At 39.0% G+C, this 26,646-nt stretch overlaps 1 protein-coding gene across 1 annotated transcript; it reads right to left on the reverse strand.

The window, feature by feature from the left end:
• Window positions 1-25,645, reverse strand: LOC140147799 (protein mono-ADP-ribosyltransferase PARP14-like). The gene is made up of 13 exons (XM_072169546.1): window positions 24,908-25,645; window positions 23,395-23,880; window positions 22,510-22,670; window positions 21,183-21,422; window positions 20,294-20,515; window positions 17,961-18,081; window positions 9,015-9,167; window positions 7,280-7,354; window positions 6,313-6,474; window positions 5,502-5,708; window positions 1,197-1,411; window positions 411-494; window positions 1-270 (listed from the first exon to the last, which is right to left on the reverse strand). Exons 2-13 carry the CDS (start codon window positions 23,429-23,431, stop codon window positions 1-3), a joined length of 1,947 nt encoding a protein of 648 aa, XP_072025647.1. The 5' UTR covers window positions 23,432-23,880; window positions 24,908-25,645.
• Window positions 25,646-26,646: the final 1,001 nt, after the last annotated feature.

Genomic DNA, 26,646 nt, shown 5'->3' on the forward strand with positions numbered 1-26,646 from the left:
TTATAATCTTTGCCCTCTTGGTATGCGTGCTCTATGAGAGGGTTGATGAGAGGGTTGATTCCCGTACTTTGTGTATTGGCCAGTACCAGCGTCTATAAAACGCCATTCAACTTCTTTATTTATCAGACGGTCTTCGAGTTCCCTCTTTTTCCCCATTTGTATTTCAGTGAAGTACTTATGCATATCAGCTTTCGTTTTGTTGACATCAACTTTTCTCCCCTCTATCGTAATTCGCTTAGCCTTTCCATCTAAGATAGGTTCCATTTTGACCTGTTGAAGAGAAGTAGCAATACAGACTTTATTGAAGTTACTACAATCAGTTGAAAGTAATTGTCATAAATTAATATTATCAATGTTTTGAATCTAAATTTAATTCTATAATTTTGTTAATAACTTTTAATAACTCTTACCGAGTTTTTTCTTGCAATACCAGATATCTTTTGAATTTTCCTCTCGTCTAGCTCTCCCCACACTTCATTCTCGTACGTTATTTCCTTATAAAGTAAAAAGAACAACAACAATGATAATCATAACGAATAAAACAATGATAATCATAACGAATAAAATGATAGATGACGAAAACAATAACAATACTGGATGTCACTTCAGTGTGCTATGTATACTTTGCGATAAATTTTTTGTTATTGTTTATTTATAAGGAGGATGTCATTTTCTTCGCGGGGTGGGGTGGGTCATGAATATGTCGGTCGGTAACTGAAGTTTTGATAATTTTTGACCCCCCCCCCCCCTTAGACAAAAAAAAAGTGCGAAGAAAGTGCGCGGAGCGAATTAAAATTTTGATCGTAAGTGTAAAGAAGGCGCAAAAAATTAGCGTTTTATAATTTAAGATTGCGAGCACATTTTGATTGCAAGTTAAAAGAATGCGCGGGCAACGCAAAGTTTTGAGTCACCTACTCTTAGTCTATTGGTGTAAAAAATTATATCCCCCAGTTTTGATCTAAAAATTCTATGACAACCCCCTCAAGACTGGAAATGATGCCTACGTGGGCTGTGACCCTAATTCCTTTAACATTCCATATGGAATAACATAGCAAGACGAAGACTATACGTGTGGATATTTTTGTCATATTGACCCAAAACAAACCGCCAGCGGTACTTGGACTTGACGTGTTAGACTAAGATAAAACTGGTCAAGTAACATGTGATATCACTTTTTGTCACTGAATGATACGTACATCTCTGGCAAACTCCTCATCTATATATTCGTCAATTTTCGTTTTAGCATCCTGTAAGTCACGTTTTTGTCCAGCATATATGTGTAGAATCAGTGTATCACTTGATGTATTGACATCTGTCCCGTCCCTGGATCCTATGGACAATCTTTCGAAGTTTGAGGCTAATTGTTGCTCATCTTGGAATGATGCTTTTGAAACTACCCACTTGACAAGGTCTAAAACGGCAAAATAAATCGAAATCAAACATTATTTCCCAATAGTTGATCAAACGAAAACGTAACAACTTTTAAGCATATAAGGGTCGGTCTGTATGTAATGGAAGTTGACCACATATTATGGAGTATTTTGATGAAATTTCTTTATGATCACATAAAGACTGTACCTTTGTCTTTCAAAACATACATGTACATGTATAAAATGATACCACATACTTTTAATTAAAATTACATAACACCATTACACCATATACACTGCAAAAGTACAGCACGCAAACATGCATCTGAGAACAGAACAGAGAAACTAAATATAAATATATGCATAGTTTTTAGCATTAAGAAATAATTTCTGGCTTTGACAGAATCAGAAAAATTTACTCTCAAGCTTAATGGGATGTCAATGAACTTCAACAACTTTAGGACTTGAAGGGAGGCAACATAATTCTAAAAAATTTGGAAAATGAAAAGAAAATCTACAAAGGAAAATATAATGATTGGTCAAGTATAATATCTGACAATCAGGACAGTGATAATTCACTCAGCACGCCACTCACCAGCTTCTATTGTTATGCACAGTCGCGCTAAATGTCGATCGATACATGTTGAAATTCATTTTCTCGGTCAAATATAAAGCAATAATTTTTTTCTTCAGTAATGTCAGTTAAAAATATAGTGTTTGGATATACTTTTTGAAATTGTGTCTGTCAATGTAAGATTTTGATTTTTACACGAGCTTTTTTCGGAATTAATTAACAGAATATCCGTTTTGATTTCAACTTTTTTCACTTGCAACTGCAAAATTGTCCAACCAGTATTTCATTTCAAATATAACAGCAGAAATAATCGATATTTCTATTGTGGCTTGCAAAATCATTCATCTATGGGTACATTCGCGAGTTGATTTTGACAAAATTGGTAATCGGTATTAAAAAATGGTGCAATCAAAACCGAAATTCTGACAAAAGTATGATATATAGCCCTATTCGATGTGCTTTTAAAGATGGGAAACATCTTTCGTTAGCGAATTATGATACTTTGAAAAGCAAAAACGTTGACCAAAAAAGCTCACGGGGGAGGTTGTAGCCTGTGAAAATCTTACACTAGAAGCCTAAATTTCACACCTTAGTTTAACACCAGGGTTTGCAAAAAAATAAACAGTACCAAGCATTATTAATTATGAAGTGAAAGGTGTAACTAAATTTGTTTGATAATTTCAACACCGAATTCGATCGTTTACAGTGCCTAATTAAGTGACTGAGTGGGTCTTCTAATAGCTATCGACTGACTAACGTTCTGCGTGAATTGCAAATGATGGAAAATGAAAATGAAACACCAATTTGCGTATGCGTAGGTAAGACGCTTGATAAAAAATGCTGGAAATATCTGAAAATCATACGATCATTAAAATAGGTAGCAACAACAAATCCTCACTGCAATTATATCCGCCGAAGACCCGGTGACAGGGCCCCGGTGAGTCTACCAAATGTGGGTAGCGTAGAAGTTTAATTACAAGCCGACGACAAAGTCGGCTTGTTCTGTTTTGCACTAATTCTTTCTTTCTTTCTTTCTTTCTGGCAATCTGCCTCTTCTTCTACAAACAAAATGCGCCGAAGCTCTAATTAATACATGTTGGTCACTAGTGGCATGGGTATTCAGGGTGTTCACAGCTTGACCATTGCTTGACCTTTGACCCCGTATGCAATACAAACTAAATTTGAACAACAAGATATGTCAAGTTATAGTGCTGCATATGATAGACCTTAGTGAGACAAAACAAAAAGTCAATGGTGACCTCCTTGTACAATGTTTACTTTGGGGTCAAAAGGTCAAAATGTGTAAAATTTCAAACAACGAGGTATAGCAAATCTGAGTGCTGTATATGATAGACCTTAGTGAGACAAAATAAAAAGTCAATGGTGACATCTTTGTACAATGTTTACTTTGGGGTAAAAAGGTCAAAATGTGTATAATTTGAAACAACAAGGTATGGCAAATCTGAGTGCTGCATATGATAGACCTTAAGCTGAATTTATACTCAATCGCTTTTGCAGAAAAGCGATTTTCACGCATGCTCAATGTTTACTTACATTTCCAGAGCGTCAAGCCGATCAATCGATTCAAATCGCGGAGGCAAAAACGACGTCGCTTTTGCAAGTTGAAGAAATCTCAACTTCCCAGCGATATCGCTTGACACGTGAATGCATCAACCAATCATATACAACCAACTGGATCTATTATTTTGCTAATTAATTTACCTTTCTCGATTTTAAACTTTTGGTGATAAATTAATTCAAAGCAATAATTATTGACAGCAACTCTTGTTTTAAAAATGTATTTTGTGGCATTTAGAATATTTTAATTGTCGTCTGCAATCGCTATCGCCGTGATAAGTATAAATGCAAAAGCGACGGGCGATGCATCGCAAAATTCGGCGATTGCAAATTGCTTTTTCAAAAGCGATTAATCGCATCGCTCGGCGATCGAGTATAAATTCAGCTTTAGTGAGACAAAACAAAAAGTCAATGGTGACCTCTTTGTACAATGCTTACTTTGGGGTCAAAAGGTCAAAATGTGTAAAATTTGAAACAACGAGGTATGGCAAGTCTGAGTGCTGCATATGATAGACCTTAGTGAGACAAAACAAAAGTCAATGGTGACCTCTTTGTACTTGGGGTCAAAAGGTCAAAATATGTAAAATTTCAAACAGCGAGGTATGGCAAATCTGAATGCTGCATATGATAGACCTTAGTGAGACAAAACAAAAAGTCAATGGTGACCTCTTTGTACAATGCTTACTTTGGGGTCAAAAGGTCAAAATGTGTAAAATTTGAAACAACGAGGTATGGCAAATCTGAGTGCTGCATAGACCTTAGTGAGACAAAACAAAAAGTCAATGGTGACCTCTTTGTACTTGGGGTCAAAAGGTCAAAATGTGTAAAATTTCAAACAGCGAGGTATGGCAAATCTGAATGCTGCATATGATAGACCTTAGTGAGACAAAACAAAAAGTCAATGGTGACGGTCAAAGTTTAGGGGTCGAAGGTCAAATTTTGAAATTGATCAAAATTGACCCATTAATGTTATATTTACTGCCGGCGGCTTGTACTCAGAATCTATTGACTCTAGTTTTGCTTTCTATTTTACGTTAATCGCTACGTATAAATATACATCATTACATTAAAATAGGGTTTAAAATATTAAAAATGCTATGTAAATATAATTTAATCATCTATGTAAGTTGCTATATGATAATTTCAATCCTAAATGAACGGAAAATAAATAAAATACTTTTTCGAAAAACATGTAACATATCCTAGAATATCGGTCATATTCTAATCACGGTCTTAAATAGTTTCTACTGATACCTTTTGATTTGGGTGGGGGGGGGGTTAGTCGACATAAATAGCATAAAGATATCAAGATTCCACTTGTGTTTTTTTGTCAATTTCATAGCAGAGAAAAAAAGCCTTGTTTTCTTGATAAATACACAATAATATGAGAAATGACCAACACCGCGATTTCTTAAGACAGAGTAATGCAATCACTGTGTGGTGTTAGCTAACTCTTCGGTGAAGTCCATGAAATCACACATCACATTTCAAATGGAAAGGTCTTCTTGTTTACTCCTGGGAAGCTCAACATCTCCATAACGAAGGAAAATAAAAAATTTTGTTCTGCTGTTATGTAATATATAAGTATTAATTCTTTCATGATGCGTCAATAATGGATAACATTATGGTTCTGTTTGAAAAAAGAGTGGGACGAAATATTTGTACTACATTGGGGTAATGACGAGCGGTCACCGTTTCCATGGTTATCTTCTATTAAGCATGTTGAGCTCGTCATTATATTCCATACTATTACGTAACACATATTCCAATTTTCTGTGTGGTATATGGATGCCATTTGGGATAGGACGAACGGTCACCATTTGGCCAGTCGATGTTCGCCCACGGTCGCCATAATTATATATTTTTGGCTATTACGTTACACCGAGTGCTGTTGTGCTTAACAAATATTGTTAGGTCGCTTGAGAAAGTTCCATTACGATAATATAGAATGAAATTAAATTTCTTTGTCGGCACTATACCTGCACCACGTTGAAGTAATGACTTCTGTGCAGTGTATGAATCTCCTTCTTTAGATCGCATTTGATCTTGAAACACTTTCATCAATGCTGGTTGGAAGATGGACAACCTGATTAGTAGCAGGTGTTTTGCCTTCCCGCTTGCTGCGAATTCTCCAATGGCATCAAGAAGATCTCCAGCTACCTGACCAGGGTCTCCTCTAATGTTTCCTAGAGGTACAGAGCAGAAAAAGAATATTATTGATATCTTTTGATGTTACCGCGACTGCATCTTTGCGTCCACCCGCACGCCAGTGGCAGCAGATTTTGGTACACGTATCAAGAGAGTTCAAGCTCATAAATATCGGCATTTATTCAAATGAATGATGAACCCGTGTGTAATAATTCTAAATAAAACATCACTTGAATTGATTATGATTCCATGGACTACTCACTAATGTTTTACATAATAGGTCAATTTTGGGTTGGACATATAGCTTTTACTTTTTGATGTTCATTAAGAATGAAATTTGCGTCCAGTCTCACACACATAGGAGGTTTGACAGTTTATGCATCATGGTATTTAGACGCAGTCAGTTGTGCTAAGAGAATCTATATTATCCAGCGAATGAACAAGCATTTTTCGAGATCAATCTGAATTTGAAGAAGACGACCTAACGTCATGATTAGAGATTAGAAGTCCACATTCTTGGTCATGTTTATTATCCTCTTGACTCGACTGAAAATCACCCCGATTGGCTAGCATAATTATGTTCGTGAGAGGGTAGCGACAATGTTGTTCCACTCGTGAATTTGGATTAATAAACAGCCTCACCTGTTCCAAGTGCGGGGATTGCGATCGATTTACACCGTTCATTTTCAGCAAGATGAAGGGCCTTTCCCACAACTTCCTTCAGTTTATTCAAATTGTGAGGTGTGACAACATGAATAATGCATTTGAAGTTCAGAGTTCCGGCGCCTGTTTTGACGACATCACCTTATACAAAAAGAAAATAAATGATATGCATCATATTCAAGTGGCGGTTCTGATATCTGTAATAAATCCTAGGTTCCAAGATCGAGCATAGGTAAACTGTGCACGTAAAGCCCGTGCGATAATACTAAAAATGAGGTACAACACGTACATAGGAAGATTTATGTTTGGCTCTGGAGCCCTTAGTCTTTAAAATGAGCAAATGACATATCTACTGGGTTAGCTGGCTAGGCCCTTTAGTGTGACATACTATACATGGACCTTTGTAGTCTTAGAGTTAGCCTTGATACTTGATTTGCTATTTTTGATAAAGAAGAAGAAGGGGGTGATGAAGAAGAACAATTCAAAACACAGTTGATTTTGTGATTTTTTAAACTGGAGAGAATACACGTTATTTATCTTTCTAGGACACATTGTACTATAAGCGACCTAAGACTGTTGAATATCTTATCTAACTCGAGGCTCGAGCAGTGCCGTTGATTTCATTTTGACATTAAAGGATTGTGTTGGTGCATGGAGCGTCCGTCGCTCCCAGAAAACATTTAACTAATGCACGCTTATCGCACTAATAATATCTGAAGCTAAAATGGTCAAATATGACGGAATAATGCACTATTTACAACTGCAAACTACAACTACAACTGGTCAAATTTGGTCAAAAACATACGCATTTACGTAAAATTGGGGACAATTGCGTGGAACATCCCTTCCTTAAATATTGGGTGGATTTATCTACTCCATTACCTGTGATCTACGGCTGTGTGGAGAAAAGACGATCGGAAAAAGTGGCCATGTTAGCCAGTCTTACCTTTGTCGCCAAGCTGCTGACATTCCTGTGCAATGGAACTTCCACCCGCTCGAATAATAGCTTTGGAAACTGGACCTAAAAAGTACAGAGATCACAAATCTCTTTTAACCCTAACCCGCCAGGGGCTTTTTGGCGATGGGAAGGGAAAGAAGGAAGGAATAAATAGAGAAAACAAAGAAGGAAGTTGTTTGCTCCGGGTGGATTCGAACCCGAGACCCCTGGCTCGGCGACACTTTGCCACGGGTCTTGGGCTTCGCTGGCCAGCGAAACCTTGCCTATATATCACTTAGGGCGATTACGTCATCACACCACGTGGGATGCACGCACGAACAGCGTATATATCAAGTAGTATTTTGTAGTACTCAGGCGTGTTAGGGTTAAGACGTGTAAGGTCTTGAAATGTAATGAAATTCTTCGTATCCACTCGATCATCGTGCATACTCTAGCTATTATGTGTATTCACAAACCCTAATTTGTGCGCAATTGATATATTTTCCTCATCTGGCTCTTAAGTTCCCTAAGTGATACTTTACTCAGGGTTTCGCATTCAATAACCCAATAGATCTCTAAATCAGAATTATTCACGTTGCGTAACGTCATAGGGGCACGGGGGGACGTGCCCCCAATTGATTGCAAAATTTAGAAAATCAAATGGGAAAATTGCATACAAACAGCTTGCTCCCTCCTAATAAGACCCGATGCCCCAATCATGGTCGGTGCCCCCAATATGATGACCCACGCTACGCCACTGATTGTTCAATAAGTGAACCCTCATTATAAATATGCCGATATACAGTAAGCCAAAGAATTAAGGTACCGGTTATGTTCACCCCTGTATATCCTAAATAAAGACAAATAAAGTCAACATTAAAACAATCAGTCAATACCTGTACTCTTCAGCTCTGATTTAAGACCTTATTTGTTGAAATTGGTTGAGAAACGGTGATCTAAAACCTAATGAAGAAACGAAATCAAAAGTTGCACTTTTATGTTCCAATCAATGAAAGCACGACGCTAGTTTTAACGTGCTAATCAATGGAAGCCAAGCGCTAGTTCTCTTGTTCACGAACGCTTTGTGTACAAATCAATAGGGCATTTAATGCAGCAAACTGCAACTTTTGGTATCGTCCTTGGGTTTGGAATCGCTGTGTCTTTATTTCTTGAACAATTTCAACGAATGAGGTCTTAAATTCGAGCTGAAAGATGCAGCTATTGGCTGTTGGTTCCAATTATGACATATCTGTCTTTGTTTAGGATATTCAGGAGGTGAACATAACTGGTACCTAAAGTTTTTGGCTTACTGTATGTTGCACTTTCATAGCAACTATTAACACCCAGCAAACACAAAACGATTGGTAGAAAAACGTTTAAATGTCGGGTTATATTATAAATGTTATATCAAGGGCATTTAACATTTACTGCAAAACATTTTTTACATAATTGCCACAAAATAACAACGTATACCACGTTTTAAATACGCGTCCGTAACCTTTATATAACCCGACAAATAAATGTTATTAAAATGTTGTGTCCAAAACCAAAATCCGCTGTTCATTCAGTTTTAAGCACCGACCGACACGATACCGACCTTACTTGAAAGGTCCGTCCGCACTGCTCGTAATAGAATAGGGTATTTTTTGTATTTTGTCCCCTTATCACCGGGCCTTATGAAAGCCATTAGTGCCTTTTGGAATTTGAATCTTATAAACAATCTAAATCTAAATTCCATGCTTACCGTTTAAAGCAAGACCTTGCCCAACGCTGTTGACAATAGCTTCAGTATTCTCTTTCGTCAGGTCTCCGGAACATACTTGAACACATATTTGCCCAATCTTCATTTCTAATGCACCGCTCTGGGATTGACGAAATCCTTTGAATGATTGTTGACCTGATGTAAAAAGGATATGCACTATCAATTGGTCACTAGTAATAAATTGAAACTTGTTGAAATCAGGATTGAAGCGCAATTAAAAGTTAGCAAGCACAGATCTCTCTGTTCCTCCAATCTCGTTTTACTCTCGTCATCAATCAATCTCTATGACATTTTCTAAATAGTCAGGGGGCACACGTATTCTACTTCATAAAGTTATGCCAAGTCTGACTTTTTATATGGACCTTGTTATTGAACCCATAAGAAGTTGATTCCAACTTGGTTTGAAATTCTCAGTGACAATTTTCATGACTTGAGGGCGCTTTTTCAAAATGGCTGCCAAAATGATAAAAAAAGGCTATAAAAAATCAAAAGGTTATGTATAAACTGCCTCAGAAATGTTGCTAAGTCTGATTTAGTATGCAGACCTTGTTAATGAACCCATTAGCGGTTGTTCAAGTTGATGTCAAATACTGAGGGCGCTTTTTTTTTCAAAATGGCCGCCGGAATGATAAAGTTTTACCAGAATTGAAAAAGTAGTGTATAACATGCTAAATTTTAAATGAGATTACTGTGGATATAAATGATACAGATCATGTAAGATGTACTAGTTTATCTATATCTCAGTGTTTAATACTTTTATATACTAACTAGCATCAAAAAGGAACTGAACACCTCATTATTTGAAGCCAAATATGCACCGCATAATTCTTACAGCAAATTCAGTATGCAGATCGCAGTACAATAAACTGCTCTAAATGGTTAAATGATCTGTTAATTTAAAAACATTGCTAAATCTCTTGGAACACTTCTCCTATTGCAATTTGGCTTGATCTAGTGTACTTTAAAGCCAACAAAAGCTGTGGAAGTAAAGTGACATTATACTTTTGGATATCATGTCACAGAAGTTATCATGTTCTGTTTTTCAGTTAACATCAAGCAAGTTATTAAAATGTTGAGCGCTAAAATGCTTATACATTTGCAGTTTACCGCTGTAGACAAACTTGCGGTCATTGGCAAAAGTGTTGGCATGGGTATTAAATTGGGTTGACAATATTATTCCACTCACTTGGTAGACATTGGCATTGTTCGTCACAGTTGGCAGACATAATTGGCATTGTTTGTCACAATTGGCAGACATATATCGGCATTGTTTGTCACAATCGGCAGACACAATTGGCATTGTTTGTTACATCGGTATACATAATTGGCATTGTTTGTCACAATTGGCAGACATAATTGGCATTGCTTGTCACAATCGGCAGACATAATTGGCATTGTTTGTCACAATTGGCAGACATAATGGGCATTTTTGACACAGTTGGTGGACAAAATTTCCACTTTTGTAAAAAAAAAAAGGCAGGATGTGATCATCTTATACATGGTTGGATGTGATATACTAACTGGTATGTCATTTTAGAAGTACCATGTCAAAGAGGTAACTCTGCATCCTCTGATTCCGGAACATTCTCTGGTGAGTTTTCAAATGCATCACCACATTCACAGGCATCCGTGCACAGGAAGTTGTTTTTCTTGCATCCGCAGTGATTTGTCTTACAAGAGCCATTGCCTGTACATCGACGAAGTTCAAGTAGAGCTTCTGGTGCAGGAGAAAACAGGAACTAAATGGCCATCTTCTAGTTTCCAGGAGTAGTCTGATGCTGGTGGAATAATTGGACATGACTTAAAGGATGACTTCCAGACCAGTGACATAAAGTATGCCCTTTCCACATGATGCTTGAGAGTTCCCAGAGTTGGAGGTAATCAGTGTCCTTCTTTTCCTTTCTGTGCAAACAGCAACCATCGCAATTCGGCAACATTGTCTGCTCTGATGTATACAGTGTACATACACATCTTTCCATTTGTCTACGAACCCCATCTGGTAGTTCTTGGGCTAATCCAAACAAAGAGAATGCGTCAAGCATCTTTTCATCACATTTTTAAAAATGCTTTGAACTGTGTTGTTACTGCCATGCCAGCAAACGATCCTGTGTTGTCTGTGCCTTTGAATAAGTACCAGCCTATGAGTGCTTCTGCTCTCTGTCCTCCAAGATTATGAAAACTTTCCCATATGTATTCTCTCCCCCCCTTTTCCCTCAGAAGTGAAGTTATGGCAGGCAGTATAGAGGGTAACTACCTGTAAGTAGAACAAAGACATCTGTGTCAACAGAGAACACATCCAATTTAGCATCTGGATACTTTGGCTTCACATCGCAGGCATTAAGAAGAACAAGTTCCTTCCTCTAATGTATGACGGCCACCACTCAATTCTGGCATAGCAATGATGTCAGACAGTGGGTAGTTGGCTTGCATGGTTGCAGGATGCATTACAAGAACCTTCTTTGCTTGGCTCTGGTAGTGTGCAAGTACCTTTGCTGCCAGATACTCTGCCAGCTCTGCTTTGGTTTCTATGTGAGACAAGAATGACTTCAGACTCTTTATTTCGGTGTCATCATTGACATGGTAATGGATGGGGTGCTTTTCTTTGTTCTCTTATCTCGTGTTACTTCCTTGAGTGATCCTGACAAGTATTGGTCGAAGACGATACGAACTTCATTATATGACGCACTCATAGTGTCAATCATGCTGATGAATTGGTTGGCAAAGTCCGAACCATTAAATGTGTCATGTTTCTTTTCTGCCATGTTAGCAACACACATTGCGTCTGACATTGTGATCGCTGTACTGCCTTCCTCATGTGTAGCTGCAGTAGTATTCTCTGGTAGAGGCAGATCCATGACAAACTTCAGCACCTGGGATTTGCCAGTGAGCATTATCATTGAACCATCTGGATGGAAATTGGATTGAGGAGCGTTGTTGACCTCATACTCGCCAATGGCACCCCTGACAGCGAATTCTGGTCTGCTCTTGGCCACAACTAACAGCCTGGATAACAGCTTTCTTTCCTGTTTGATGATGACTAGTTTACCCTTAACCGGGGTTTTCACCACAGCTCCAACATCTTTGAAATAGAGGAAGTTGTTTCTCTTCTGTGGATCCCAGAATTTCACTGACTTGGCAATCATCCTGGTTGAAACAAACTGCTCCAATGCTGAAGTTGAACATATCCGTCTGAACTGAACTGACTTGCTTCTGGAATTTCGGCGCATCTTTTGTCTTGGATTTGGTGCCTAAGTATGAATCAAAGGATATGATAACTTGCTCAACTTGCTGTGCAATTCCTTCTCTCTCTGTCTCATTAAAACTACCTCCAACAGTAGAAGATGCAGAGCTACAAGTGTATGAGCCTCAATGCACCTATACACATACCGTCCTTCCAAAATCTGTCTCACTGTTGCCGAACTATACAAGATTCCTCCCATGCAGTATCTATACCACTACCTTCAACATGCTTGCCTAAGCATTTTAGTGCTGCCATTATAGTGTGCAAAGCCCCGAGTCTAATACACCAGCGTATTTTATAGTCTTTGAGCTTAACGGCACGGTCATATAGATCCCCATCCAAGGTGATCATTGGCCTGCAGCCTTCCCCAGCGGTTACACAGTTAATCTTCTGTGCTTGCATCAGTATAGTTGCAAGAACGGACCACTCTGTTGGGCTTTTTCTATAAAGCGGAGCCGCTACGCCAACATTCCATAAAAGTGCCTTCTTTGCAATCAGGGAATTAAATGCTGACCATGTAGGGCAACTCTTGCTTGTCTTGTTCCCTGATCTAGTGTCTTTGTACTCCTGTTCTGTCAATGCTTGGACAAATGCCACCACTTGCATGTCTTTCCTTTGACTTAGCTAAACCAAATTTAACCGGTTTATGACCCCTTAAGGTGGTACTACACCCCTGGCCAATTTTGTGCCTATTGTTGCATTTTTCTCAAAAATTATAGCGCATTTGGTGACAAGTAAGATATGTATATTATAGGGGCAAGGACTACAACTACTGCACTGAAAATTTTATTTCCCCACAGACAACAGTTGTGGAGTTACAGTCCCAAAAATGAGGGAAAACCAATATTTGATCAACAAATCAATAACTACTTGTCTTGAGTCACTGAAATTCCAATGTAGTAACTGGATTCCTTGCCCCTATAATATACATAACTTTTGTTACCAGTGTTTTATTAGTTTTTGAGAAAAATGCAAAAATAGTCAAAAATTTATCAAGGGGTGTAGTACCACCTTAAACGCATCAAATTGGCCCTTAAACTCCTTAAATTGGTTGACAAACATACACATTAGGTATTCCTAGTGTAAAATATAATTTATACGACTGAATTTGGCCAAAACAAAGTTCACTACAACATGATATCGGCATTTTCTTAAATAGATTCCTTGAAAAATGCATCATTTTATAAAGCGCCCTCATTAGTTGAAAAAAGGAAGTGAGATTTTCAAACCAAGTTGGAAGTTATTCCTTATGATGTTATTGAACACATGAAAGTTAAAAATCAAACTTGGCACAACTTCTGAAGTAATGCTAGTTTGGAGACGTGTGCCCCCTGACTAAAACCCAACAAGAACAATGCAATAAAGGAATACATTATGTCATATTCTATAGGGTGCCCAAATATCTCCATTACAATCCCGGGATAATTCTAATTGTCGATGTGGTTAGTTAGTTAGTCTCCAAATAACAGCCACAAAGAGCGCTAAGTTAGCCGAACTGGCTCAGCCTTGACGATCGCTGTCTAGTCCAAGGACATACGAGAGTTTAAGCATGACAATCCACGCGCGGACTATGGAAGATCGTAGGGTCCATAAGGCCCTAAATCCAATAGCTGTCTTGTGAACCATTTTTCTGGTATATTTTAAACTTATTTAGTTTAAGGTGTTGGATAGCAACGCTTGCACAGCATTTTGGTAGGACCTGAGAGCACATCAGATACACAAAATTGCTTTCTGAATACAAGGAATGTCCTTTTGATATCAAATAATTTTGATTTTGTGAAATTTGCGATATAATATCAATTTTATGGCAAATTATTACAAATTGGTATTTTTTATATTTTTGAAGTGTATCTTCAATACGAAAGGTCCAAATTTTCAAGTGGGTGCATTCTCAAAATGACCTACTAAAAATCGCTAGGTCAATATCAACGTGTAAACAAATATTGCCCCTCCCCGTTAACACATGCCAGAATTTAGTGACCCCATGACTAATCATATGATGTATGCGTAGCAAGAAGAACATATTTGCATATTTGAACGTATACACATTTTTACGGCGTAATATCGAAAAGTTGTCAAAAATCGTTTTCCCCTTCCATCTCTGCAAAAAACAATCAAAACAAAACAAAAAAACAACAAAACAAAACATACTTTATTGTACCACCTATACTTACTTACTCTAGATCATGTTTTGGTGGGATTTTTTATCATATTCAGTAGTGATCGAAACGGGGAGAGAAAAGACAAAAGGGGGAAAGAGAAGAGGAACACAGAAGTGGGAGAAGAGGGAAAAGAATGGCGAAAAAGAGGACAAGGAAGAACTACTCAATACGAGATCTCACTCATCCCGAGCAACGAGGCAGACTTTCCCCATAATCTCACTCATCATGATGCAGTCATGTCTACAGTAGAATTCATCTCGACCTTTGCAGGACTTAAACCCCATTAAAAGCTATTAAACCAAGATAACACTCATTGAAGCAGCTCAACTGATTAAATCAGATCTTCTCTGGTTGTGCACAAGTGTCTGTTTTCATGTGCGACATCGCAATAAAGCTGGTATTATAGCTTCAGTTGGGTAACCGATTATAAAGGAACCGAAAGGAAACAATGGTATGTGTACCTTTGTTCACGAAATGAGACAAAGACCTGCTTTTTGTAAACCAGCATTCTTCAAAATGAGCAACATAATGATTGTTGACTTAACACGGTTTGGAAATAATTTCTTCATATTTTTGGTGTTATCTGTCGTTTACATATCCTTCCTAAAACACAAAAGTGCGACCCTCTCTAAACATCTAAATTAGCTAAAATTTAGGACATGTTACAAAACAATATTTTCTAGAACCTATTTAGAATAGTTTAAATGTAGCTTGTACCGTTTTTTGTGGCATCCTTCAGAACGGAGCGGTCCGATATAGCCAATATTTTCGGTCAAATCTCCATTCAATTAACATGGGGAGTTGGCTAGCTATGCCTTGCCCTCACTCATATTTTACAAAAGTGCGACCATTTCTGAACATCTAACCTAGCTGTAATTTTAGGTCATGTTAGAGAAACATATTTGCTAGAAGTTTGGAGAATAAATTAAATATTGGCTGGTTATTTTTCACACAGTGATGTTAACTAGGCAAGTGTCCATTCTTCCAACATACATCATTTGTAGAGGTCACGCGTCAATGGTGAGAGCACTGTGTATTGTGTATAGGAAAACGGACAGTAACTGCAGTATGTCCCGAGCAATGAGGCAGACTTTCCCCATAATCTCACTCATCCCGAGCAATGAGGCAGACTTTCCCCATAATCTCACTCATCCCGAGCAATGAGGCAGACTTTCCCCATAATCTCACTCATCCCGAGCAATGAGGCAGACTTTCCCCATAATCTAGTAATTGACAGTTCTCTTTTTTGAAATTGTAATTGTACTGTTTCCGATTGCAGTGATATCAACACACTATAGAGGTTATACATGCCCTCGTTTCATCTTTTCTGTTTCGGGAGCTCTATTGTTCAGAAACGAAAACGGAAGGGATTAAGTAGGATGGTGTGTAAGTTGACTTCATTGTTACGTTTGGGGCATCATGCTTCTCACTTGAAGAGGTAATAATAGGTGCTGTCAATCACACTTATGTCTGTCAATAAAGGCTGGATACGTCAATTATATGCAACACTGGCGTCTCAAGTGGGCAATCTTACTCATGTCAGTCATTTGATAGGCCTACATCAGGTCCGAACGCAAATTTGGTGTCATTATGATCCATATTACTGAGACATTTAAAAAAGGACCCCTGCCTCTTCTCCTCTCGCTTTCTTCTCTTTCTAGTCTGTTTGTCTCTCCCCCTCCACAACTCTCACCTGTGCCATCTTTTAAATTATGTTGATATCTGAATTATATTGGATGTTGTATTTCGTTTACCCTTCTCCCCCTCTCACTGTTTTAGCAGTAGGCCTATGATCAACGTGGAAAAATCAAAATAAACGGAATAAACTCCTCCCTGCTCTGCTCGTCCCCTCTCTTCTCTCGATCTCCTCTCCACTCCTCTCCTCTCCTCTCCTCTCCCCTCTCTTCTCTCGATCTCCTCTCCTCTCCTCCACCAGATCATCCCCACTCAAATATTATATATTTAAAATAGATTTGAGTCTGGCAATTTTGCCTGAAGCAATTATCAGATTACCAATGAAAGAAATCCTATTAGTTTCACTTCAACGCACTTCTCTGGTGTTGCATATTACCAAGTTTTAAGGTGTATTTGGGACGAAAATAGTTCCCCGTTTAATCGCTACATAATCATACTATGACCGATTTTTGCGCGATTGCACGCCGAACAAGTATACGTAATTCTTGGCAACACTGATTATTATTGATTAATGTATATCAATCATGTTAATGTATATTTCTACGCTGGGCTATTTTCACAATCTACTCCCGCTTACGCTGGAGTACCTATACACCCAACGCAAGTCAATTGAAGCCGTACACTTTATCGCGAATTTACGACCGTAAAATTTAGACACTTCTTTTGTCTAGATTAGCATCAACCCTCTCATCTCACTTTTTTCATGTCAGAAATTAACATAACTCCCGAAACCGAAACAGAAGTTATCTTCGTTCAACTTTTCTGTAGTCAACAAAAGACTAGAATAAAAGGATTGTTCACACGTACCATGCTAACACTTCAAAATAACAATGAGATCCGAAACCGAAACCGGAAACCGAAACAGAAACAGAAAAGATGAAAGGACCCATGCTCTATAAGCTGCATATCCTATCAACGACTGCTATACCTTGTTTAGGACATTCTAAAGAAGTACCTGCATGTGCAACCATAACTGTTTCAAAATTCAGCATCGAAGTGGTTACGTAATTCTCTTGGTTACCGGATCACGCTACTTTGGTATGCCTTCGAGTGCCATATACTTTATGTGGTGATCATTTCGATCGTGGTTCATTACTCTAGCGCGTGATCCCGTTGACATAGTAACATTACGTAACTTCGATACTGAATAGCCCGCCAAAGTCATGCAGGTAACTCCGAGGTCGTGCATTGAATTAGTTTGAATGAGGAATACTACGGGAACCAGTGCCTTTTGTTAGAAGTCACACATGAGTGAAGTGGATAACCTCTATACGCCGTAGAAGTGACGTAGTTAATCGGATTTACTACCATAGCAATAGATGAATACAATTTTGGCAATATCGCCCCGCACTACAACGTTCATGCGGTACCGATGCATTGAACCATAGATGTCAAAGAAATGCCAATCACTTGCACCTGTAAGATTAGTCTCATTGAAAAGAGCAGTATTGTATTCAATCTATTATACATGTATGATTGAAGACAGGTGATGAGTGCAACCTGCTGCAGTGCAGCGCGGTAAATTCAAAAATTGTATTCATCTATCGCTATGGTAGTTAATCCGATTATGACGTCACTTCTACAGCGTATAGTGGTCTGAACAACAAATTGCAAATTAAAATTTGTAGGTTTTAGGTTTTGACATTAGGTTTCTGCTGATGATTTATTGCTAGTGCGATGTTGATGCCGAGTGACACTTCTTCTGACGAATTTTGCTGCTGCATGTTCAAAAGGTACTTTCAAAAAGATCTTTCATTTCCGACTTACACGGCGTCTACAATAAAAGTTCAATTTTATTTTAAGTAGGATAACCTGTTTTATACAAACTACCTGACGTGGCCGATTCTGAGGATTTTTTCAATTTTCTTCCAGGTGATGTCTCTGCCCCACCTGTCGCGACTCCCATTTGCATTCCTTGTTGTGTCAGATGTTGCATTTCTGCTTCAAATGCCTTGATGAAGAGGGAAAATGATGCAAATACAGATTAGTTTATGTACCAATATATTTATGAATATTATCAATCATCCAGGTAGATCAAATAGTTGACTAAATTATAATTCTATTCAACTGGACTTACTATTTATGATGGCTACGGTATCACGTCATATCCATGACGCATCATCAGGCCGAGTGATCTTGAATTGGCTCTGTATTCTTGAAATCTAGTCACCATGTTGTCAACTCTACCGATCTTGTGGACAAATTGAAGGACATTAAGGTTGAATCAGACGAAACTATCACCTCATACGACGTTTCGGCCTTGTTCACTAGTGTCCCACCGGAGGGCGCTGTAAACGCAGTCAAGGAAGCTTTACACGCTGATAATACCCTAGGTCAACGAACCAACTTGAACGTGGACCAAATTTGTTCACTTTTGGAATTGTGCCTCAATTCAACTTATTTTGTGTTTGAAGGGAAATTTTACAAACAAAATCATGGATGTGCGATGGGATCCCCCGTTTCCCCAATTGTCGCGAACCTTTACATGGAACGCTTTGAACAGACTGCACTAGACTCTTACAGTGGTATTTCACCGTCGCATTGGTTCCGATATGTCGATGACACTCTCGTTAAGATCAAAAAGAGCGAACTAGATCCGTTTTTTGACCACATTAACTCTGTTGACAGCAACATCAAGTTCACCCAAGAAGGTGCGGACAATAACCAGTTACCCTTTTTGGATTGTTTGGTCAAAATTCAGTCAGACGGCACTCTCACAACATCAGTATATAGGAAAGCCACACATACGGACCAATACTTACAGTTTGATTCCCATCATCCACTTATCCACAAACTCGGTGTGATCAAAACGCTCTTTCACCGCGCGGAGACCATCCCGTCAACGGACGAAGCTAAAGCTGGTGAACGCGAACATCTGAAGTCGGCCTTAGGTACCTGTGGGTACAAGGACTGGACGTTCCAAAAAGCTTTGAAACCGCAAAAGGACCAAACATCGTCCAAACAATCTTCCACCACCGCTTCGAGCACCCGCAAGTTCGGGATTACTATCCCTTATGTCTCAGATGTTTCTGAGAAGCTAAAGAGGATCTTCGGACAGCACCAGATCCCGGTCTCATTAAAACCTTGTAACACTCTGAGACAAAAGTTAGTCCATCCGAAGGATAAGATCCCGCAACGCAAACAAAGCAATATTGTTTATGCGATTAACTGCCAGGATTCGGACTGTGAGAACTACTACATAGGGGAGACAAAACAACCTCTCCACAAGCGCATGTATCAACATCGTCGCCCTAGTTCAACAGGACTTAACGACTCTGCGGTATACACGCACCTCAAAGCAGCCAAACACAACTTTGAGGACAAGGACGTGATTGTGCTTGATAAAGAACACAGGTGGTATGAAAGAGGGGTGAAAGAAGCGATATATGTTCGCAGGGAGGAGCCAACCTTGAATCGCGGAGGGGGACTACGCCACAACTTGTCCAAGAGTTACGAACCGACCATCAGGAAGATCCTCGACGACTCTCGTGTGACGTCACTTCTACCATCGTGACGTCACAGGTCAAGAATACAGAGCCAATTCAAGATCACTCGGCCTGATGATGCGTCATGGATATGACGTGATACCGTAGCCATCATAAATAGTAAGTCCAGTTGAATAGAATTATAATTTAGTCAACTATTTATGTACCAATAGCTATATTTATTAACTAATTTGTACTCTTAAAGAACTTGAGAGTTAAACTCATCCATTGTAAAATAAGGTTTAGCCGTCTACTTAAAACATGCAATGTACTTCTAAAATATTAATACATTGATCTTACTGCAGGAAATTAGTCAAGGAAGACAATAATCGCATTTATATTTCCATAAAATTTGCGGTTCTTGTGCTAATGTCAATAATATATCTAAACGAAAATGGGCGTTTCCCCCTTCCCTGGAAAATCATACGAATGGGGCGGAAAAGCACCCCTTGGAATCTCCTTTATAGAAACCATACATTTCCTCTTGTTTGTCAGCTGTATAGGCCTTAGATGCAAATGCCGCTAGGTGCCCCCTCCGAACTTGTTACGAATCATGAGTAGGTGCATGTTGCCACATGTTTATTGGCGCGTTTGACTCAATATACTCACTCAATGATTAACGGTACACTATAACCATGATATACAATAAAATACACAATGTCGGAAGATATTACATACCTGTATCGTAGGTGTGTCCTTATGATACAACACAAAACGGATGTCTACAAGAGATCCCGTTGGGTTTTGTTGACTGAACTTGACTACTTGTTCGTACATCAGTTTTGCGGCAACGTTGCGCGGAAACCCTAAGTTGCCTGTCCCGATTGCTGGAAAAGCGATAGACCGCATGCTTGCTTGGGTTGCTTGCTTTAGAATGGTCATCATTAACTTACACAAAACCTGTATAAAGGAGGAAATACTTAAGGTTTAAAGAAGTAGTACATGTATAGTCATATTTGTTCATGGTGGCCCCAGCAGGGGGGTGGGAAAGGGAATTGGTACAAATTGGTACAGATGTGCCGCCAGTGGGTAAATATTCGCAAAAAAAAGATCTATTTTTAGTAACTTCCAAATAGATGGCCCATTTATATGACCCATATAGTATCCTACACCCAAAAAAACCGACACATCCATATAAAACAACATCATAAAAATAAGCTCCATTGTTAAGTAAGAGATGAAAAGCGACCATACCGGCGGCACATAATGTACCTAAAATTTTCCACAAATACCCCATACTTGTTTTTATTTCTTTGATAGGCAATAGTCATCGAGGGGAGGGGAGTTTGACAAAATAATGGTTATCAAATGATTACATCTCAAGAGGTCTACAGAAGAGTCTATGGTTCGAGCGAAAGTGTCTTATTTATGCTAGCAATGAGTATTTCTACACGAAACAGCAAATCCGCATTGCACATTGTTAACAGTCGCAGGCTCACACAGGCATGGCAAAACCAAAACTCCAGAGAAGTGTATGTAGATCGTACATTGATCTAGACTCTGGATGTACATTACTCCCATGTAGAAACCCACATTTGTATCATATCTGGGACCTGCAAAAGCTCACCGATTCGGACTTGGCACCATCGTATGAACAGCAAACAGTATGATAAACAGTTTTGCACCCCAATGCTGCAGAACCTGTCTGCAAAATACCTCCCGCTCCCTTTCCTGACAGTCCCTGTTGAGCGAGTGCGTCATCACATTCTTTTTGAAGTTGAGGCCCAGCTGCCTTTAGCATTGCAGCTGAAACCCCTCCAGCGTTGAGTTGAAAATTTCCACTTGTTGTATTGACAATGACATCGACCTGTTGACATATCATTGACAAGAATACGGAATTTAGAAACACTTAAGGTTCGATCAACAACCACATCCTAATATACCTAATTTTGTAGGTTTTCTTAATAGCTATATTTTTGAAAGAAACAAAGAGAAAGAAATTTGGAAAAGGAAGGGAAAAGTGATGGGAAGGAGAGGGAGAGTGACAATGAGAACGAAAGGAGAAGAACAGAGAAAGGAAACATAGAAAACACGACAAGAACTTGGAACAACGAACATGAACGCCTCAACCAAAGCTTGAAAAGTTTGTCCAAATATCTATATCTCAGATTACTTGTGACATGTTCCTATCGTGCTTGACTTTATTCCCCTTTACAATGACACCACATTTGAAACAACCGTCCTTTTCACTCCTGTGTGTACACGTCTTGTAGATGTAGTGGGATCTCAAACAGAATGTGCCAAATTGACCATTATTCTGTGCAGAAAGCTGCAATCCCATATCTTCATAATCTGGGACCTAATGCAATCCTCCAAGATGACAACGCTCGCCACCACAGAGCCAGGGTTATCAACGACAACCTAGAGACTACGGGGGTAGAGAGAATGGACTGTGCCATCAGCCCATAGCCCAACCCGATTGAATACTTGTGGAACCAGCTTGGTCGTGTCGACGAATCCTGGTTGAAGAATGATAACATGTCACAAATAATTTGAGATATAGATGCTTGAAAAAACTTTCCAAACTTTTGTTCAGGAGTTTATAGACTAATCACATAACATCAAAATGCATCCCTTTGATGAAGCTAAAGCCTTAATGCGTTACGTAGTTAAAACGTACAGTCAGGTATATTTCACACCTACCTAACACAAGGCACCCAATTTCGGAAACTGGGCGTAGATTATACAATCTAATGAATAGTCTGTTGTTTGAATACGCATGGCTCTACATCAGAGGTAAATAAAGTACCTCAAATACAATTCACATGGTAGGGACTGGGGAGTGAGGCCAAGGCCATCAAATTTGAAATATCATGTGATGGAAAAGGATCATACTTTAACAATAAGCACCTAAACTCTAATTTTGGGCCTATTGTTTGCTTCTCTTAACTTACTTTTTCGGCTGAGAGATCAGCTTTCTTCAGAGAGATCGTTTTGTTTTCTTTTGTGGTGAGGGTATATCTTCCAGTTTGGTTCAGCGGCGTGGGGGTAACTCGACGTGTTCTCGGAAAGCTCTCCGTGTAGCCATATGCTCCGTCAAGTTTAACAAAGTCATCTATATTGTGTGAATTATTGTGCAAATTAACACATTACTTAATTGGATTAAACACTAACTATATAGATAAACGATATGCGTTGCGCTGCCGGCCGGGAGATACGATCGACGAGGGTTCGAGCCTTGGGCTTGGCTTAGGTGAAAATTCTCTTCCCTCCCAAAAAGTTCCTGTATGGTCCGGAATCCTTCAATTAAGTTCAGTTACATCACTGAATGTAATTGTATACTTTCTTCTCACCCCCATATACTGCTTAGCACGTGTAGTTAGTGTATATGCGTGATTCAGAAGTCACGTTGGCCCCGTGTTCAGGAGGATTCATCCCTATCTTTTTGCAACTCCACATCTTCTCTTAAACCACCACAACCCCACCATGTCCTACCCAGCAACATCTATATCCCAGTACCCACCTATTTTCAGCATCAGCACTACCCATACCCGAACTCATACCTCTGCCTGTCTGCTACGATTAACCTACTTTACTTCTATTAACTACACCATATCCATCCTTACACCCACCTCAATTTTACCTCGCCCTTTCATAAAATTGTAATGTCCAAGTGTACAATACAGTGTTAAATACAAGATTATAGTACATCAAAATATCCTATATAATATTATACGACGTGATAGTATTGGAAATATATAAAGGTTACTATGTCCACCATCAGGACGTGTTACAAAAATGTTCAGGGCAATCGAACAAAAATATATGATATATATTACCTTCACTTTCGCTGTCAGTAGGTCGAATCGAATTCATTCTGTCATCGTCACCAAATTGTTGTTGGAAATACGTCAGAAATGCATTACAGGCACGGTCATCGATGTTGGTGAATCGTATTTCTTTCAGACTGCATGATTTGTTTTTCTTGCAGAACTCCTTCGATGCTTCAACCAACGTCTTAGCGCAGAGATGAATTGGAAAACCATAAATCCCTGAACTAATCGCCGGTATCGATATGGTCTACATTCTCGTACGTTTGGCTTCCCTCAACACATTTGTTACGGCATCCCATAGTAAATTTTCTTCGTTTGTAGGGTCATCACCAGGTTTAGGTATGGGTGTGCCTTCCCATTTAGGACCCGCAACATGAAGTACGTGCTTGCATGGAAGTCGGCCGGGAGATGTTCTCACCACCTCACCTGTATTCAATGGTCTTCCTCTTGCACGAATGATTTGGTTACTCTCTGTTTGAATGCTTTCACCACCTTGAAAATAAAAAGTACATCAGTCGAAGAACATGCATTATTCAAACTCTGTATATTGTAGCCAAACGTAGTGTGTTATTGAATAGATTTATTAGGACTGTTCCATAAAACTGTATACTTTTTCATATACTAGTTCAAGTTAAACACACTACCAGTTATCTTTCTCAATAGTTGATGTGATGATCGTCGAACAGCTGTTGTCAGACGGCAGAGTTGCCAAACGATTTATTCATCAACAGGTCGTCAAACAGCCCTTAAGCATTATATTGTTATATCATATGAGCCCCATATGAAACATACTATGGGCTCCAGGGCCCCAAACGATCAAACATATGGATGGCTGTTACTCAGTAAATAAAGCAGCTACAGCGCCTTGTGTTGGTGTACAAATAGCACTTAAGCGTTATACCTTAACGTATGTATAATATGCATGGGTAATTGCAAGACTTAATTGTATACACTGACAACATGCGGTATAGCCGTATTTTGTGGTGTGCAAATGTAATCTTAATCTAACCCATTCCAAGTATATTCACAACATCCATCATCCTTCACACAAAAAACATGGTATCTTTTTGTAAACAAAGCCTCTTAAATTTTAAAATCCAAATAACAAAATAATTTAAAGTGACACATTTATATATCCACATTCTAAAACAAACTGGAGCATATTAAAAATCATGTTTGCTGGTCCTGCACTTAAATGCTTTTCTACTTGCCATACAACTTCAGAAATTTTTACAAATTTCCCATTTTGAGAGCAGCAATACAATTACCACATTGTGTTAAATAATTGTTTGAAAGTTTCATTAAAATCGGTATATTAATTTTAAGAACAGGTAATATATTTTTCAACATTCATCAATCACGCCATGCATTTTAAATGGCAAACTGGGACAAACAGCACAATTGTTACATCATAGTCCTTGTTTTCTATATTTTACACTAGGTAGAACAATAAACGGGCTTTGATTTAAAAAAGATTTTGAGACAGCGGGACAGCCTGTATGTTTCTGTTTCAACTAACCTGCAACTAAAATAGCCTTGGCCAATCCTCCGACGTGTTGCAAATCCGTATTCGCTGCATTTATGATGCCATCTACATGTTCTACTGTCAAATCCCCTTTGCAGGCCATCAACAGACAGCCTCCTGGTAGGGTATGTCGACGAAGTACCTGCACTTTCTTGTTAGAGACACCACGAACGACATCATCTTGATTATCTCCAAATGAATCAAACTCTTTATCAGTCTCAACGATGCATTTGTATTCCTTCTCAACCGTCTTTAAAACCCCTTGTCCTTTGTTTTCTCGTAGCAATTGTGGAATACCATGTTTTGCAACTGGATATTTCTGATACAAAATGTTTTCCACTAGCCCTTTAAGACGTGGTATGGCTGCCAACATACCTTGTTGCGTTGCGCGAACATGGAATCTGCTTGGACGGCTATCTAGCTGAGGCTGAATGGTCACGGAATGCTGACGGTTGGAAAGAGCACGTAGGTCTTCTCCTTTATGTTCTACTATGAAACGAACCTTTCCCTTCTCTGCTTTGACTACCCCTTCAAGAATAACATTCTCTTCAATGAATTCTTCAACAGCGCGTACTGTAGTATCAACGTCTGTGATGAATCCTGTGATGTCAACATGCGTGTTGTTAGAGTTCAAAGCAACAAGGACCGCTTTCCGACAGTTTATTTCTCTGATTTGATCTTGTCCTTCCGCTGATTGGAGAAAGACAACTGTCGATTCATTCTCAATGTTCACCTTTTCTCCACAATCTCGGTCTCGATGTACTTAATAGCGCGATCTCTGTCGGTGTCTGTTTTTCCAGTGACTGTGATTTTACATCCGTCCGATCTCAAAGCAGCGTGTATGTTCCTTGTGTAGAAGATTTCGTGTATTTTGTCTTCAACAAGGTTCACAAAACGGCCTTTGCACGCACTTACGTCGATTGGACGTTTGCTGAGATTATTCAGTTTATTGGATATTTCAAACTGTGCCTTCAAGACTTCACTTTGCATACCTTCACATCCTATTACATTGGAGCTTGGGTTTAAAGTAAACTTCACATTTGCCCAGCGTTGTTCAATCTCTTCTTTAATTCGACACAGAAGAAGCAGTTTGAAATTTTCCGAATTGAATGCTATTTGCTCAGTAACGGTTTGTCGTTCTCTTTCAGCTGCTTCTTCTAAGGACTCTATGTGATTCATGATATCGGCCTCTGCGCTTTTCACGTCTACTGATTTTCCTTGCAAGACAATTACGCCCTCATTTGATCTCAATATAGGACGGACAAATTGAAAACTTCTTTTGGTAAGATTTTTACAGATCTCATTCCAGAATGATCGATTAACACGTATTGTGCGTGTTTTGTACTGATCGAAGAAATCCTTTAACCGTGTAATGGCGTTCTCTTTCCACGATTTCCACAAGACTGGATCCTTGTTGAAAGTAGTGTCAGGCAATAACTGCATTTTGTCCGTATTGAGCTCGTGTGGCCATTCGATTTTAGTAACTACATTTCGCATTTCCTGTTGAAGGTGTGATTGGATCTGGCTTTCTTGGAAGATGTATTCAGCAATGAACGGGTCCACATCAACGACCTCGGGCTTCGGAACTCTCGGCGTTGGTCCGTCGGTTGATACTTCAGAACCCAGAAAGTCGTAGAAAGGTGTGACTTTCAATCTGAAACCCTCCAGTGTGTGCTTTCTTCCTGTGACTCGTTTGACAACTATAGAGAAATAAATATTTGTTATCAATTAAT

This window comes from Amphiura filiformis, chromosome 3 (genome assembly GCF_039555335.1).
Source record: "Amphiura filiformis chromosome 3, Afil_fr2py, whole genome shotgun sequence".
Lineage (NCBI taxonomy): Eukaryota > Metazoa > Echinodermata > Ophiuroidea > Amphilepidida > Amphiuridae > Amphiura > Amphiura filiformis.